Source organism: Hipposideros armiger, unplaced genomic scaffold (assembly GCF_001890085.2).
Source record: "Hipposideros armiger isolate ML-2016 unplaced genomic scaffold, ASM189008v1 scaffold_53, whole genome shotgun sequence".
NCBI lineage: Eukaryota > Metazoa > Chordata > Mammalia > Chiroptera > Hipposideridae > Hipposideros > Hipposideros armiger.
In genome coordinates this window covers 1163685-1176716 of record NW_017731403.1, presented here as the reverse complement: position 1 = coordinate 1176716, position 13032 = coordinate 1163685, and the positions used below count along the sequence as shown (strand labels likewise).

At 45.4% G+C, this 13032-nt stretch overlaps 1 protein-coding gene across 5 annotated transcripts in view; it reads left to right on the top strand.

Annotated features, from left to right (window-relative positions):
• Positions 1-13032, top strand: part of PDGFRA (platelet derived growth factor receptor alpha) — a 43511-nt gene that overhangs the window by 24551 nt on the left and 5928 nt on the right. For all 5 annotated transcript variants that reach the window (XM_019640890.1, XM_019640889.1, XM_019640891.1 and 2 more), the window contains 10 exons: positions 984-1088; positions 1949-2059; positions 2301-2454; positions 3320-3486; positions 5578-5693; positions 6056-6178; positions 7550-7661; positions 9798-9897; positions 10023-10128; positions 11367-11608. In XM_019640890.1, coding sequence (XP_019496435.1) covers positions 984-1088; positions 1949-2059; positions 2301-2454; positions 3320-3486; positions 5578-5693; positions 6056-6178; positions 7550-7661; positions 9798-9897; positions 10023-10128; positions 11367-11608 — 1336 coding nt within the window. The remainder of the gene's footprint in view (positions 1-983; positions 1089-1948; positions 2060-2300; positions 2455-3319; positions 3487-5577; positions 5694-6055; positions 6179-7549; positions 7662-9797; positions 9898-10022; positions 10129-11366; positions 11609-13032) is intronic.

Below are 13032 nucleotides of genomic sequence, written 5' to 3'. Positions count from 1 at the left end.
GTCTTTTTCTATCCCTGCGGCCATATTACAATTACCCATTTGTATTGTCTCATCCCTTCCCCTTCTCCTTCCAAAGGTAGTTTTTAATTATCCACCTGTTTGATTCCAAAATACAAGGTTAGGTCTTCTTAGAGAGCCACTTCACCTGAAATCAAAGAGACATCCTAGGTAGGCGCTCCCAATTTCAAATACTTATACCTGGCAACTAAGCTTCTTTATTATATATTTCCATCCCCTGTTTTACAAAAAGGGACAAGTTGCTGAGGCAAGTTAAAAAGTATTAAAATATGGGGAAAATGGCAATATCCCTAATATGTCAAGGAGCGTACTTAAAATACTCAGAAGCAGGTGAGCAGTCCCTTTTAGACTGCGAGCTCTTTAAGAGTGGGAACGACAGCTTGCATCTCTTTTTGTATCTCCCAACATGCAGCAAAGTGTTGTGTTCACCAGGCACCTTTAGCCTGTGTGATTCCTGGTCTTCCTGACAAACAGGCAGCCAGGGGCCCAGCCTGAAGTTTACTTCATCACTCATTGGAGTCAGGGACATTTTGAATACTGAAGTGTTTCCAGCGGATAAGGACTTACTGATGCAAAAGATGCCCCTGTTTGCATATGGAAAACAGAAGGGCAAAGAACCAGGGGGTTTGGGTGAGAGCCACAGAAAGCAAGTGCAACGGAGTCCATGGTCTGGCCCAGCACGCAAGCTGGTAGACAAAGTGCTCCCACCCTGGAGGGCTGCACCCTCCTTTCTCCCGTCTGTGTTTTCCTTTCCCTTGCAAATGTTATTTGACAAAAGCAATTATACTAATTTCCTTCCCTGTGGGCTCAGTTCTGGTTTTGACATGATGATTTGGAGGAATCATTATGCTTACTCCAACAGGAAAAACACCACCCAGCTGTGTACCCACAAGCGCTGGCCATGGTAAATAAAGCTGATGAGATGCCTGATGTCTCTGTGTGTTAATGGTTCTGGTTGCCCACAGGTCGTATCCTGGGATCTGGTGCGTTTGGGAAAGTGGTTGAAGGAACTGCCTATGGATTAAGCCGGTCCCAACCTGTCATGAAAGTAGCAGTGAAGATGCTTAAACGTAAGTGTCCCTTCCTGGGGATTTTTGAACATGGAGATATTAAATAAATTACTCAAAATCACAGAGCCGGTAAATGCCAAATTTAGGACTAAATCTTGGTTTTTTTCAACTCTAGGTTTTATGTGTATTTAGACACTTTTGTCAGTTGGGTTTATTTAGAGTGTTTTTGTTGCCTGTATGTTGGAAAATCAAGAGTTGTTATTTTTAGTGATTTCTTTTGAACCCTAAAGACTAAGGATTTATTATTAAGGTCTAGAGAAGCTAGACCAAGTTATTTTTTTATTTTTATTTTTTAATTGGGGAATTGGGGGGATGGAAACAGTGCTGGGGAATTGGGGGAAGGGGAACAGACAAGTTGCTGTCGTTTTGTTCTTCAGTCTAGTTGTGGAGGATGTTGCTTCACTGGCCCAAGTTGGCACCATCATTGTGCTCTTCCCGGGTGAGGCAGATCAATCGCCGGCTTTTGGACGGCCACTCACTGCGGCTGCTGGCCGCTCACGCTGGCTGCTGGCTACATACGGTAGCCCATGGCAACCCACTGCCACAGCGGCTGCAGCCTACGCCGTTGCCGCGACTCACGGCAGCCCAGCTCCAGGTTGAGCTGTTGTTCAGCATCTTAGCTGTGGAGGGCAGTGTCACTGGCCCTCATATGTGAGATCCGAACCGGGGCCTTTTGGCGTCCCAAGCCAGTTCTTAACCATCACGCCACTCGGCCGGCCCCTAGACCAAGTTATGTTCTGTTTCTCTTTTGGCTTTTGGTAAATGAAATAATATCCAATCACAGGATTAGCCATGTTTTTGGCTTTTTCAGGGAAGTGGGTAGCTCAGTTAGACTGACATGTGATTTATTTCTTCAACAGCCACAGCCAGATCCAGTGAAAAACAAGCTCTCATGTCTGAACTGAAGATAATGACTCACCTGGGACCACATTTAAACATTGTAAACTTACTGGGAGCCTGTACCAAGTCAGGTAAAGTTACTAACCTGGGAGGGAGAGTTTTCATAGAACATCTACCATTGTAAAAACTGTCATACTCAGCTTTCTAATTCCCCAATCTGTACCTCCAAACATGCCAGTGAATATAAGTCCCTTGAATGGAGTTGACTGAATTCCATTGAACTGATGAAAGCTCATTGTTTTTGAGCAACATCTCGTCTCTGTTCTTCGTTTTCATACTCATCTCCTAACTAACCGGTTCTGGTCCCCACAGGTCCCATTTACATCATCACCGAGTACTGCTTCTATGGGGATTTGGTCAACTATTTGCATAAGAATAGGGACAGCTTCCTAAGCCACCACCCAGAGAAGCCAAAGAAAGAGCTGGACATCTTTGGATTGAACCCTGCTGATGAAAGCACACGGAGGTGGGTGCGGAGAGAGATGTTGCTGTGAATCATGGTCTTTCAAGCCTCACCAATGGAAAAAAAACCCATGTACTGATAGAGTCCATGTATGCAGAGTCCATGCCAGGAGGAAGCAAGACTTATAGTCCAGCTACCCTGCCCTCTCATCCCGTGACATGGTGCTGATTGATACACAATAGCTGCAAGTGTTTTGGACCAGGATATCGTGTGGGGAGCCTTACTGATAGGTTTGAATGACAGCAAGAGTTGGAATTGTTCTGGAAGTCATTTTCCTGTTTATATGTAGTCCACTTAAGACCTATCAAGTGCAGCACTTGCCAGGGATGCCTCAGTGCTTGATCTTAAGAGAAACTGTCTCAGGATCCCCAAACTTGAGACACTGGTCCTTGCTGAACCCGGGCCTGTAAATCAAGGCAATGATAGTGATCCCCCCGGCAGAAGCCTACAGTGGCTGTAAAGATCCCTGCAGATATAAAGTTCTGTAACATCAGAAAGTACAATGAGTTCACCTCATATTAAATTACTCGGACACCAAATTGTTGCTACATTTATCGAGTAGTAGGAATTGTCTAAGCCACGTGGTCACGTGGCACAGGTTTGTGACCTGTGAATTGAGAAACAGAATAAAGACAGGCACACACGGAGATGATCTGTGTACTTGTGTGATTATTGATTAATGCTCAGCTCCCCGATTAGCCCACCCCATGTGAAGGGTACAAATAGGTTTTGTTTTTACTCATCCCTGACATCCCCGTGCCCACCCCACTACCTTGCAGACTGTAGGCAGCTGCTCTTCAGTGACTGAATGTTGAATTGATCACTCCAGAGGGACACCGGGATAAGGTTTATTTTTCTGTTTTTCCAGTTATGTTATTTTATCTTTTGAAAACAATGGTGACTACATGGACATGAAGCAAGCTGATACCACGCAGTATGTCCCCATGCTGGAAAGGAAAGAAGTTTCTAAATATTCAGACATCCAGAGATCGCTGTATGATCGCCCAGCCTCCTATAAGAAGAAATCTATGTTAGGTAAAAATGTCTATGCTCACTCTTTGGGTGTTGTGATCTCCCAGTGGTTGAACGTGATACTTAAAATGCTCAGAAGGTGATCGGGCATGGTAAGTAGAACTGCCAGGCCACAAGGCCCCTAAATGCAGATCTGTACAAGCCGGGGCTGTGAATGTTTTCATAGGTTTGTGACCTGTGAATTGAAAAGAAGAAAACGAATAAAGACAGACCTAATGTAATGAATGTTTCAAACTTTAAATATAATCATTTTTAAATAGCTTTCTTTTTGGTGTTAACATGTCTTTTTTTCTTTTTAATGACAGTATGGTGATAATTGATGTTTTTTTCTCAATGCCCTTGGCCAAATTAAAAGTGACAATCTTATATTGAGTCCTAATATTATTTTTAAAAATATAATTATATAAGTCTTTGTTATCTATGAGTTCAGTAGCCCTTGCTTTCAGCTTTGCTAATATCCAATTTGTGGTAGAAACTGGAAAGTGGACAATTAGAGGTTATATTTTCTGACAAGGGTGTTGGGTGTTTCAACTGCATGTTATTTGAAGGAAGATCTGCCTGTTTTCAAAGCAGATGCGCATGTGGCGGGGCTAAACTGATGTATAAACTCCAGGGAGCCCAGCTGATGCCCATACCAGGTGGACCACTCCACATCTGCTGTGGGGTGGCTCCTCTAGAGTTCTCGTCTAATCACAGGCTTGGAATGAGGAGGAGGTTGCTAGATGGGTCTGACGTTGACTTGTCCTGTGATCCTGTATTATTGGGTCTGAGCCCTCCCATTGGTTGATGCAAAAAAGTGTTGAGCTGCTATGGAAATTGTTTTGAAAATCGCTAATGTGCTCTGAATGCTTTCAGAGTTCTTAAGTGAAAGGTACAATCCATTACACAAAGAATGTGCTCATTTTGCAAAGCTCAGTACACAATAATATTTTCCATTGCTGCAGTTCCAAGATCCATTCATTTCCCATTGCCAAATGGGTACACTTCCAAGCTCTTTTTAAAGATTAGCCAGTGAGGGTTGTCGGAATCAGTGCTTCCTCTTCCCTCTCATATTGTTAAAAATAGTTTACATTGCTTCCCAGGCTGGACCAGGCTCCAGATGTCAAGGGAACCTGATTCATGCTCAGCCCAGGCCCTGTTGGCAGGCAGACTGCTGCTTTCTGGCCTGTTCCTAGAGCTGGCTGGAAAAATGTGAATGGCTGCAGCTACTCCTCACTTGCCTGAAAAATTGCAAAAAGAACTGAGAACTGCTGGCCTAAATTGCCTCCTTCCTCGAAAACCCTGGGACCCTTCCAAGATGGGGCTAACCGGGGAAAGTGGACAAGTTACAAACAAAGGGAACTAAATGCAAAGTCATTGGCACTGATCTTTAAAATTACTACCTCCATTCTGAGTGGTGGTTGCTTTATTCACCAAATAAGCCAAGTACTATGAAGGTGGCTTTAAAAAGAAAAATAAAAGCAATTCCTAAAAACTACTTTTTGAAAAGGGCCCTCTTCATTATGGAAGATTTTAGTGTGTATGTGTGTTTTAATGGTGGCTGAGGTGATTTGCTAACAAGGTTGAAAAAAAGAAATTTGGGAGGAAAACCACAAAATATATGAGAACCCATTAGACTGGTTCTGATGGTGACATATATATTAGCCAGATATATGTTTCTGTTGGTATATTTCTTTTTAAAAATGGAGCCTTTGCACAGTATTTATTTTTATACCTTTTAATTTTAATTTTTTGTTTTACAACATAGTTATATTATTTTAGTCATTAGCCTGAAATATGTAACGTGTATATTTTTAACCAAGTCTAATTTTATTCATATCTTTGGTCTGAATAAGTCCTGAATAAGACAAGTTACTAACAGATTTTCACTTCCATCTGAAAAGCTCATTCCTAAATTCCAAGGTATTTTGTCTAGAACTTGTATAGTTTAGATAACCACCCATGATGTCTAGAAACTATAAGAAAACATCTTAGATCTGTTTTATTGGACAAGCCTCTGCAGCCTGACAAGCGGCCCCACCCTGGGGGAGTGGCACAGTGGGTGACGTTTCATGCTGTCCCCCAGCACCAACACACTTAATTCCTTCTCTGCAGATTCGGAAGTCAAAAACCTCCTTTCGGATGATAACTCGGAAGGCCTCACTTTGTTGGATTTGTTGAGCTTTACCTATCAAGTTGCACGAGGAATGGAGTTTTTGGCTTCAAAAAATGTAAGTGTGTTCAAGGAACAGAGACCTCTTTAGACCTTGGCTGCAGGTCTGAGTGAGGTGAGCGTGGGAGATAGATCTCAGAGAGGCCAGTAGCAATGGCTGCTTCTCTCTTCCTCTTCCCCAAAGCAGAGTGGGGCATCTGACACCATCAGGTGTCTACTTTTTGCTAGAGGTTTCTCACTCTTGGGAGTGGTTGGGATGAGAGCCTGGGAAAGGTGAGCTCTTTATGCCAGGATGGCCTCCCTGAGGTGTGCCAGGAAACTCCACATTTCACCATGAAGTAAGTGTTCAGTCTTGCAGGGGCGATGCTGTCTAGCAGCAGATGGATTGACCTTGACATTGTTTCTTTCCTTCCTGTGCAGTGTGTCCACCGGGACCTGGCTGCTCGCAATGTCCTCCTGGCACAAGGGAAAATTGTGAAGATCTGTGACTTTGGCCTGGCCAGAGACATCATGCATGATTCGAACTACGTGTCAAAAGGCAGCGTATGTGCTCTCCCTGCTTCTTTGGCATGCTCACCCTCACTGAATCTTTGAAATCAGGTGTTACTTCTAGCCATTCATGTGCCTCTATTTTCAGTATGGAGTCCATGAGACTCATGAACAGGCTCTAGAGGGTCAATATGAAAAGCACAGGCTCTCCAGCAGACTCTTGGGTGTGAGCACCCACTCCTAGTGTGAGATTTGGGGGAAGTTACTTGACCATTCTGTATCTCAGTTTATCTATAACAGAGAAGTGACAATAGTACCTAAATCCTGCATTGCCATGGGGATTAAATAAGTGAATTCATGTAAAATGCTTAGCATAGTGCCTGGCCCATAGAAGCATCCAGTAAGCATTAGCTGTTAATGTGTAAATTGCGCATGCGTGTGTACATACATTATTTCCAAGGAGAGTGTCTCTTTTATCAAATATTCAAATGGTGTCTGTGACCCCTAAAATGTGAAAACCATTTGAGTTCACATATCTTAGAGACAAAGTTTCCTTAAAGATACTCATTCTATCTTACACCTGAACCTTTTCCCCCACCCCTTCTACCTTTAAGCAGATGGAGTAGTTTGGGATACATCTGCCACCTATATGTACACTTTCCAGTCACTCCACTGCACTGGTTGTGGGATAGCTCGTGGGGCTGCTATATCCACCTAGAGAAGGACCCTGGGCTGTGTCCATGTCTGTATGTTTCATGTACTCTATGGTCATGACCTGTAGCTTTAGGCACCTTGAATAAATCAATGGACTTGGTGGAGCCAATTTCTCAACTGTTCAAAAAGGTTATGAATCTCTGTTATCTTCCCAGCAACCTTAGAGGGCTGAAGGATGCTCATGTGACTGCTGGATGTATCTGCCTCAATTTAGTATTTCCTCTGAGGGTTGGACAGCCTCACAAAAGAGGCTGCAGAATTATCATTATGTCAGACTCTTTGTAGTAGGAAATGACTATTCTTAAAGTTCAAAAAATGTAATTGGCTTTCAAATCACTGGTTCTGTTCTTAATTTCATTCCTAGGAACACCTGAAAAGTGGAGACAGGTCCATTCAGGGTTCACACTTTTTGGGTAAAAAAACTCAGGATTAAATATTTTTGGATCTTATTCCTTGGGAGGACCTAAGAGGCAATGACCATCCATCATTCACCAAATATATATTGAACACCCACGAAATGCTGAGAGCTTCTCTTCTGAGTGCTGAGAGCATAGCAGTGAATGACACACACAAGAGACACTCATGAATGATACACACAAGAGACACTATTAGTACAAGTTATTATTAGCCCAAAAGAACCCCTTTCTATTTCTGCTGCTGTAGATTATCAGTGCGTACGCTGGGTTTAATTTCCTGCCTCCTTCCCTGCAGACCTTCCTCCCCGTGAAGTGGATGGCTCCCGAGAGCATCTTCGACAACCTCTACACCACACTGAGCGACGTCTGGTCTTACGGCATTCTGCTCTGGGAGATCTTTTCCCTTGGTACGGGCCCGACACCTCTGCTTGTATGGGTTATTCTGGAACAACACTGGAAGGGAAATGCTGTGTTTTTCCAAGCTCCAGGATGTAATCAATGTTAAGATACCTGGTGTGAGTCAAGCACACTGCAGCCGCTTTACATGACACATTGTGCACATATGATGTCTGGTGTGTGCCCATTCAGAATGAAACAGGGATCTTGCGGAGCTGCACTCTCACCCCTGACCTTTGCCCCAATCCCTGGCCTTTGCCCCTCCTCTCCTCTGGGTATGCCAGAGTGACTTTCTCTTCCTGGAAATGCTCTTGATGACATCCATTCACCAGCTGCTTTTTCACCTTGGGGTTATCGGAGTCACCAGTGGAGAATTGCCACTTCCTCACCTACTGGTGATAGATGCTCATATGGCAAGGAAAAGGGCGTGACTCCCCTTCCTGGTCATCATTCTGGAGGAGAGAAACCTCCTAGTCATTCAGTCAGTCACCAGGTACTGAACTGCACAGGTGCCCCATGCTGCCAAGTGAGGGCCCTAAGAGAGGAGTGATTCATGACCCGGACTTCCAGACACTTCATCTGGGGAGATAAGACTCACACACTTAGCGATAAACTGTGTGGTCCTGATTTAAGATGGAAATGGAAGTTCAGAGACGGGAGACAGGAGTTCCTGGAGTGGGTTTAGAAGGCTTTAGCAAGGAAACTAAAATTGACCTGGCCTTGGCAATAAACACGTGAAGTGTTTCATGAATTTACTGTTATCCTGATGTGATAGTAAAGAGTATCTCCCTGCCTCCTCTCCTTTTTCTATCCCAGTTCTTTTTCCTTGGATATCAATGTGGATCATCCCAGTGTGTAGCTTAACCGAGTCTCATAGTCCATTAAAAGCAAAGAATTATCTAGATATTTCAAGCCCTAACTTAGACTTTTGCTTTAATTATTTGCACATTTCTGGTGAAAATTACTTTTTGGGTTTCAATGATTTAGAATTTCCCTTGATTTTCTCTTTTGCTTTGTATATATAGATCCAGTAGTCAGAAACATCAAAAAACACTTTTTGCGCTTTTTCCAGAGATGTAGAATTTTTGCTTAGGGTGTCTAGACTTGATCAACCTAGAACTCCCAGTTAAATTTAAGATTTGAGCAGGGAGATGATAACACTTAATTTCCTTGAAAGAATCAGTACTTTAAGGTGAAGGTGGGGATCCCCAAACATTTCCTAAAGGTACTGTATCACCCCAAGTGTTCAACAACATACCACACACTTGTTAATCCTGGTTCCTTTCCTTTCTTTCTTTCAAAGGTTTTATTAGGGAGTTGGAGGAGGGGAACAGTGTTGGAGAATCGGGGAGGGGAACAGACAAGCTGCTGTCCTTTTGTTCTTCAGTCTAGTTGTGGAGGATGTCACTTCACTGGCCCATGTTGGTATTATCATTGCACTCTTCCCGGGTGAGGCAGTCACTCGCTGGCCATTGGACGGCCGCTCATGGTGGCTCATGGCAGCTCATGGCAGCTCATGCCAGCTGCCGGCCAGCAGCTGCGTCGGGCCGGCTGAATGGAGTGTTGGTTAAGAGCTGTCTTGGGATGCCAGCTCTGTGCAGCAGGACCCCGGTTCGGATCCCACACGAGGGCCAGTGACACTGCGCCCTCTACAGCTAAGATGGTGAACAACAGCTTGACCTGGAGCTGGGATGCTGTGAGTCGCCGGCGATGGCGTAGTCTGCAGCCCCTGCTGCAGTGGGCTGCTATGAGCTACTGTGTGTGGCTGGCAGCCAGCGTGAGCAGCCAGCAGCTGGTGTGAGCTGCCAAGAGCTGCTGTGAGCGGCCGTCCAGAGGCCGGCGACGGATCTGCCTCACCCGGGAAGAGCGCAATGATAATACCAACATGGGCCAGTGAAGCAACGTCCTCCACAACTAGACTGAAGAACAAAAGAACAGCAACTTGTCTGCTCCCCTTCCCCAATTCCCCAACACTGTACCCCTCTCTCAATTCCCCAATAAAAAAAATCTTAAAAAAAGAAAAAAAGAAAGGCGCAGCATCACTGGCCCTCATGTGGGATCCGAACCGGGGTCCTGCTGCTCAGAGCTGGCGTCCCAAGCCAACTCTTAACCAATGTACCCTGGTTACTTTCCTTTTTGGCTTTCAGGTGGCACACCCTATCCTGGCATGATGGTGGATTCTACTTTCTACAATAAGATCAAGAGTGGGTACCGGATGGCCAAGCCTGACCATGCCACCAGTGAAGTGTGAGCCTCTGCTCCCCTCCCCCCTCCACCATGGGCCCTGTGTTCATGCCCAGTGTGTCTGTGGGGCTGGGGGAGGGTGCCCTGCCACTCCTCCCTGTGCCCACTCTGAGTTCTGTGCTCCTCAGCTATGAGATCATGGTGAAGTGCTGGAACAGTGAGCCGGAGAAGAGACCCTCCTTTTACCACCTGAGTGAGATTGTGGAGAACCTGCTGCCTGGACAATATAAAAAGGTTTGTCTGGGCCTCTTATGATGTGTGGAAAGGAATGGGCAAAGGGAGAAGACGACAGGCAGGTAGTTCTGCAAGCAAGCAGCGCTGTTCAACACAGTTTTAAAGGAACATTTTCAAAGGAGGAAAAAGGTTGTGGGATCCAGTAGCCAGGCTTCATGGAGTGCTCCCCAGGCCCTGGTAGCAAAGGTGGATGAAAACCCTCCCCTTCCCTCGGCTCCCTTTCATCTTCTGGGTGCAACACCTGTAAGCACTTCATTCTCCAGATGTTTGAGTGTCTGAAGCTACTGTGCAGTTAGAAGTCTCAGGACATCCACCGCCATTAAATTGCTAATTTGAATGCACTTAAATCCATGCAAAATTGGCTTTTACCAGCTGACTGGAAGGAACAATCTCAGCTGTTATCTGTGGCTCCAGCTGGGTTTTGCTGTGTGTGTGAAATAGGAAGCATTGTTCAGGGGAACAAATGTAATTTCACGGAACCAAACAGGATATGTTAATGAATGAAAGAACTTTCTGCTGAGATACTGAGAAGGAAACCCAGACGCACTCGTATAATAAACTCAATTGCTTAGATTCGGATTAGTTACCATGTAGACTTTTCATATTTATTGCTTCTCTTCCTTCTCAAGGAGGAGTGGTGTTAGGAGGCTGCACGCTGAACTGGAAGTTAAATACTTTTGTCTATTGATTACCTCACTGCCCATGACAACCTCTGTAAGTGAGGCAGTGAGGAGGCCAAAGGAAATTAACTGTAGGTCAGTCAGAGATACTCAGGCTGGTGGAGATATGTGGGTAGGGAGAGACTGGAACGAGTGTTGACGATGGGGTCCTGTTAGATCAAAGGTCCCTAAGTTTTGAGTTTGATTTCTTCAATGTTTAAGGATCAGGAAGGCTTCAGGTATTGTGCTTCCCGTGGAAGTCTTTATCACCTCTTATCAGGACCTACCCAAGCTCTGGAGAAACTATGTGATGAAGGGTCCAGGCTAGTCCCAGAGAAGGGCAGTCATTGTTACTGATTTGGAGAAGGGGCTCTTGGTATCTTATGCCTAAGACCTGTCTGTAGGAGATCTGTGCCATTGGTGGCCCTTTCGTCATGTCCCACATCTCTGGGAGAGTTTACATCTGACTCTCTTTCATTTGTCTAAATGCCACATCTATGAGGTAGTTTGAGCGTCTGTATTCTTTTTTGCAGTTTGGTCAATAACATTCGATTAATTATGTGAAATGAATGTCTGTAGAGTTATGAAAAGATTCACCTGGACTTCCTGAAGAGCGACCATCCCGCCGTGGCACGCATGCGCGTGGACGCTGACAACACCTACATCGGCGTCACCTACAAAAATGAGGAAGACAAGCTGAAGGACTGGGAGGGTGGCCTCGATGAGCAGAGGCTGAGCGCAGACAGTGGCTACATCATCCCTCTACCGGACATTGACCCTGTTCCTGAGGAGGAAGACCTGGGCAAGAGGAACAGACACAGGTAGATGCGGGCACACCTCAGCTCCCGGCAGGGCTCCCTGCCCCTCCCCTAGCACACTTGAAGGACAGGAGCCATTGCCCAGATTATGAGGCTCCCGGGGGTGAATCTATTCTAGGGGAGCCAGGGGCAGAATCGTCAAGGGGTGTGTTTAGTTTTGAAAATGCTTCCCAGATGATCCTAATATGTGCCCTCTGGGGTTGGAGGAGGTAGGGCGGGGAAGGATGTGCTTCCCTGGTGGAGAATCTTTGACGTAAATCCTTAGGTTATTTGATCAAAATGACACAGCAACTGAGATTATTGAGATGCTGTGAAGCCTCTCTGACTGTTTCCTTAGTCATCTTACTGAAGAGGCTGGACTGGGCTATATGATGCCAGTCTAATGGTTCTTAACTCTTTAACTGCAAGTTGGAATCCCCTGGGGAGATTTGAAAAATAATGCTATACAAGCTTCACCCAGACCAACAAATTAGAATCTTTAGGAGTGGGGCCCAAGCGTGCCCTGACTGATTCATTCTTTCTTTTTAACTTTGTATTATGGGAGATTTCTAACATGCACAATTGAAACAGTATAGTGAACTGTCAGGTATCCATTACTCACTTTCAACGTTTGTAAACTCATGGCCAGTCTGTAGGCATAGCCATATCTACCCATCCTCTTCTGTCTGCTCTGGATTATTTTGAAGCAGATCCTAGAAATCATACCATTTCATCCATAGATATCCCTGTATGTATCTCTAAAAGATAAGTGCTCTATTTTAAAAAAATAACTAATTATTATTATTATTTTTTAAATTGGGGAATTAGGGGACGGGAACAGTGTTGGGGAATTGGGGAAGGGGACCAGCCAAGTTGTTGTTCTTCAGTCTTAGTTGTGGAGGGCGCCAGTTACCATCTACCTGCCCCTCGGCAGCTTGTGGCCTCTCTAAGCTCAAGGTGCTGTGTTCAATCTTAGTTGCAGGTGGGTGTAGCCACCATCCCATGCGGGAGTTGAACTGGCAGCCTTGTTGTCAAGAGCACACACTCTATCCATTGAGCCATCTGGGCAGCAGCTCAGCTCAAGGTGCCAAGTTCAGTCTTAGTTGCAGGTGCGCATAGTCCCCATCCCATGTGGGAATTGAACTGGCAGCCTTGTTGTCAAGAGCGCATACTCTAACCACTGAGCCATCTGGGCAGCAGCTCAGCTCAAGGTGCTGAGTTCAGTCTTAGTTGCAGGTGGGCATAGCCCACCATCGAACAGGCAGTCTTGTTGTTAGGTGCACGTGCTCTCACCAGCTGAGCCATCCTGCCGCCTGTTGGCAGCTCAGCGGCAGCTCAGCTTGGGGTGCAGCGTCACTGGCTCCTGTGGGAATCGAACCAGAGGCCCTGTTGCTCAGAGATAGTGCTCTTAAGCTAACTCTTAACCAACTGAGCCACTCAGCCAGCCC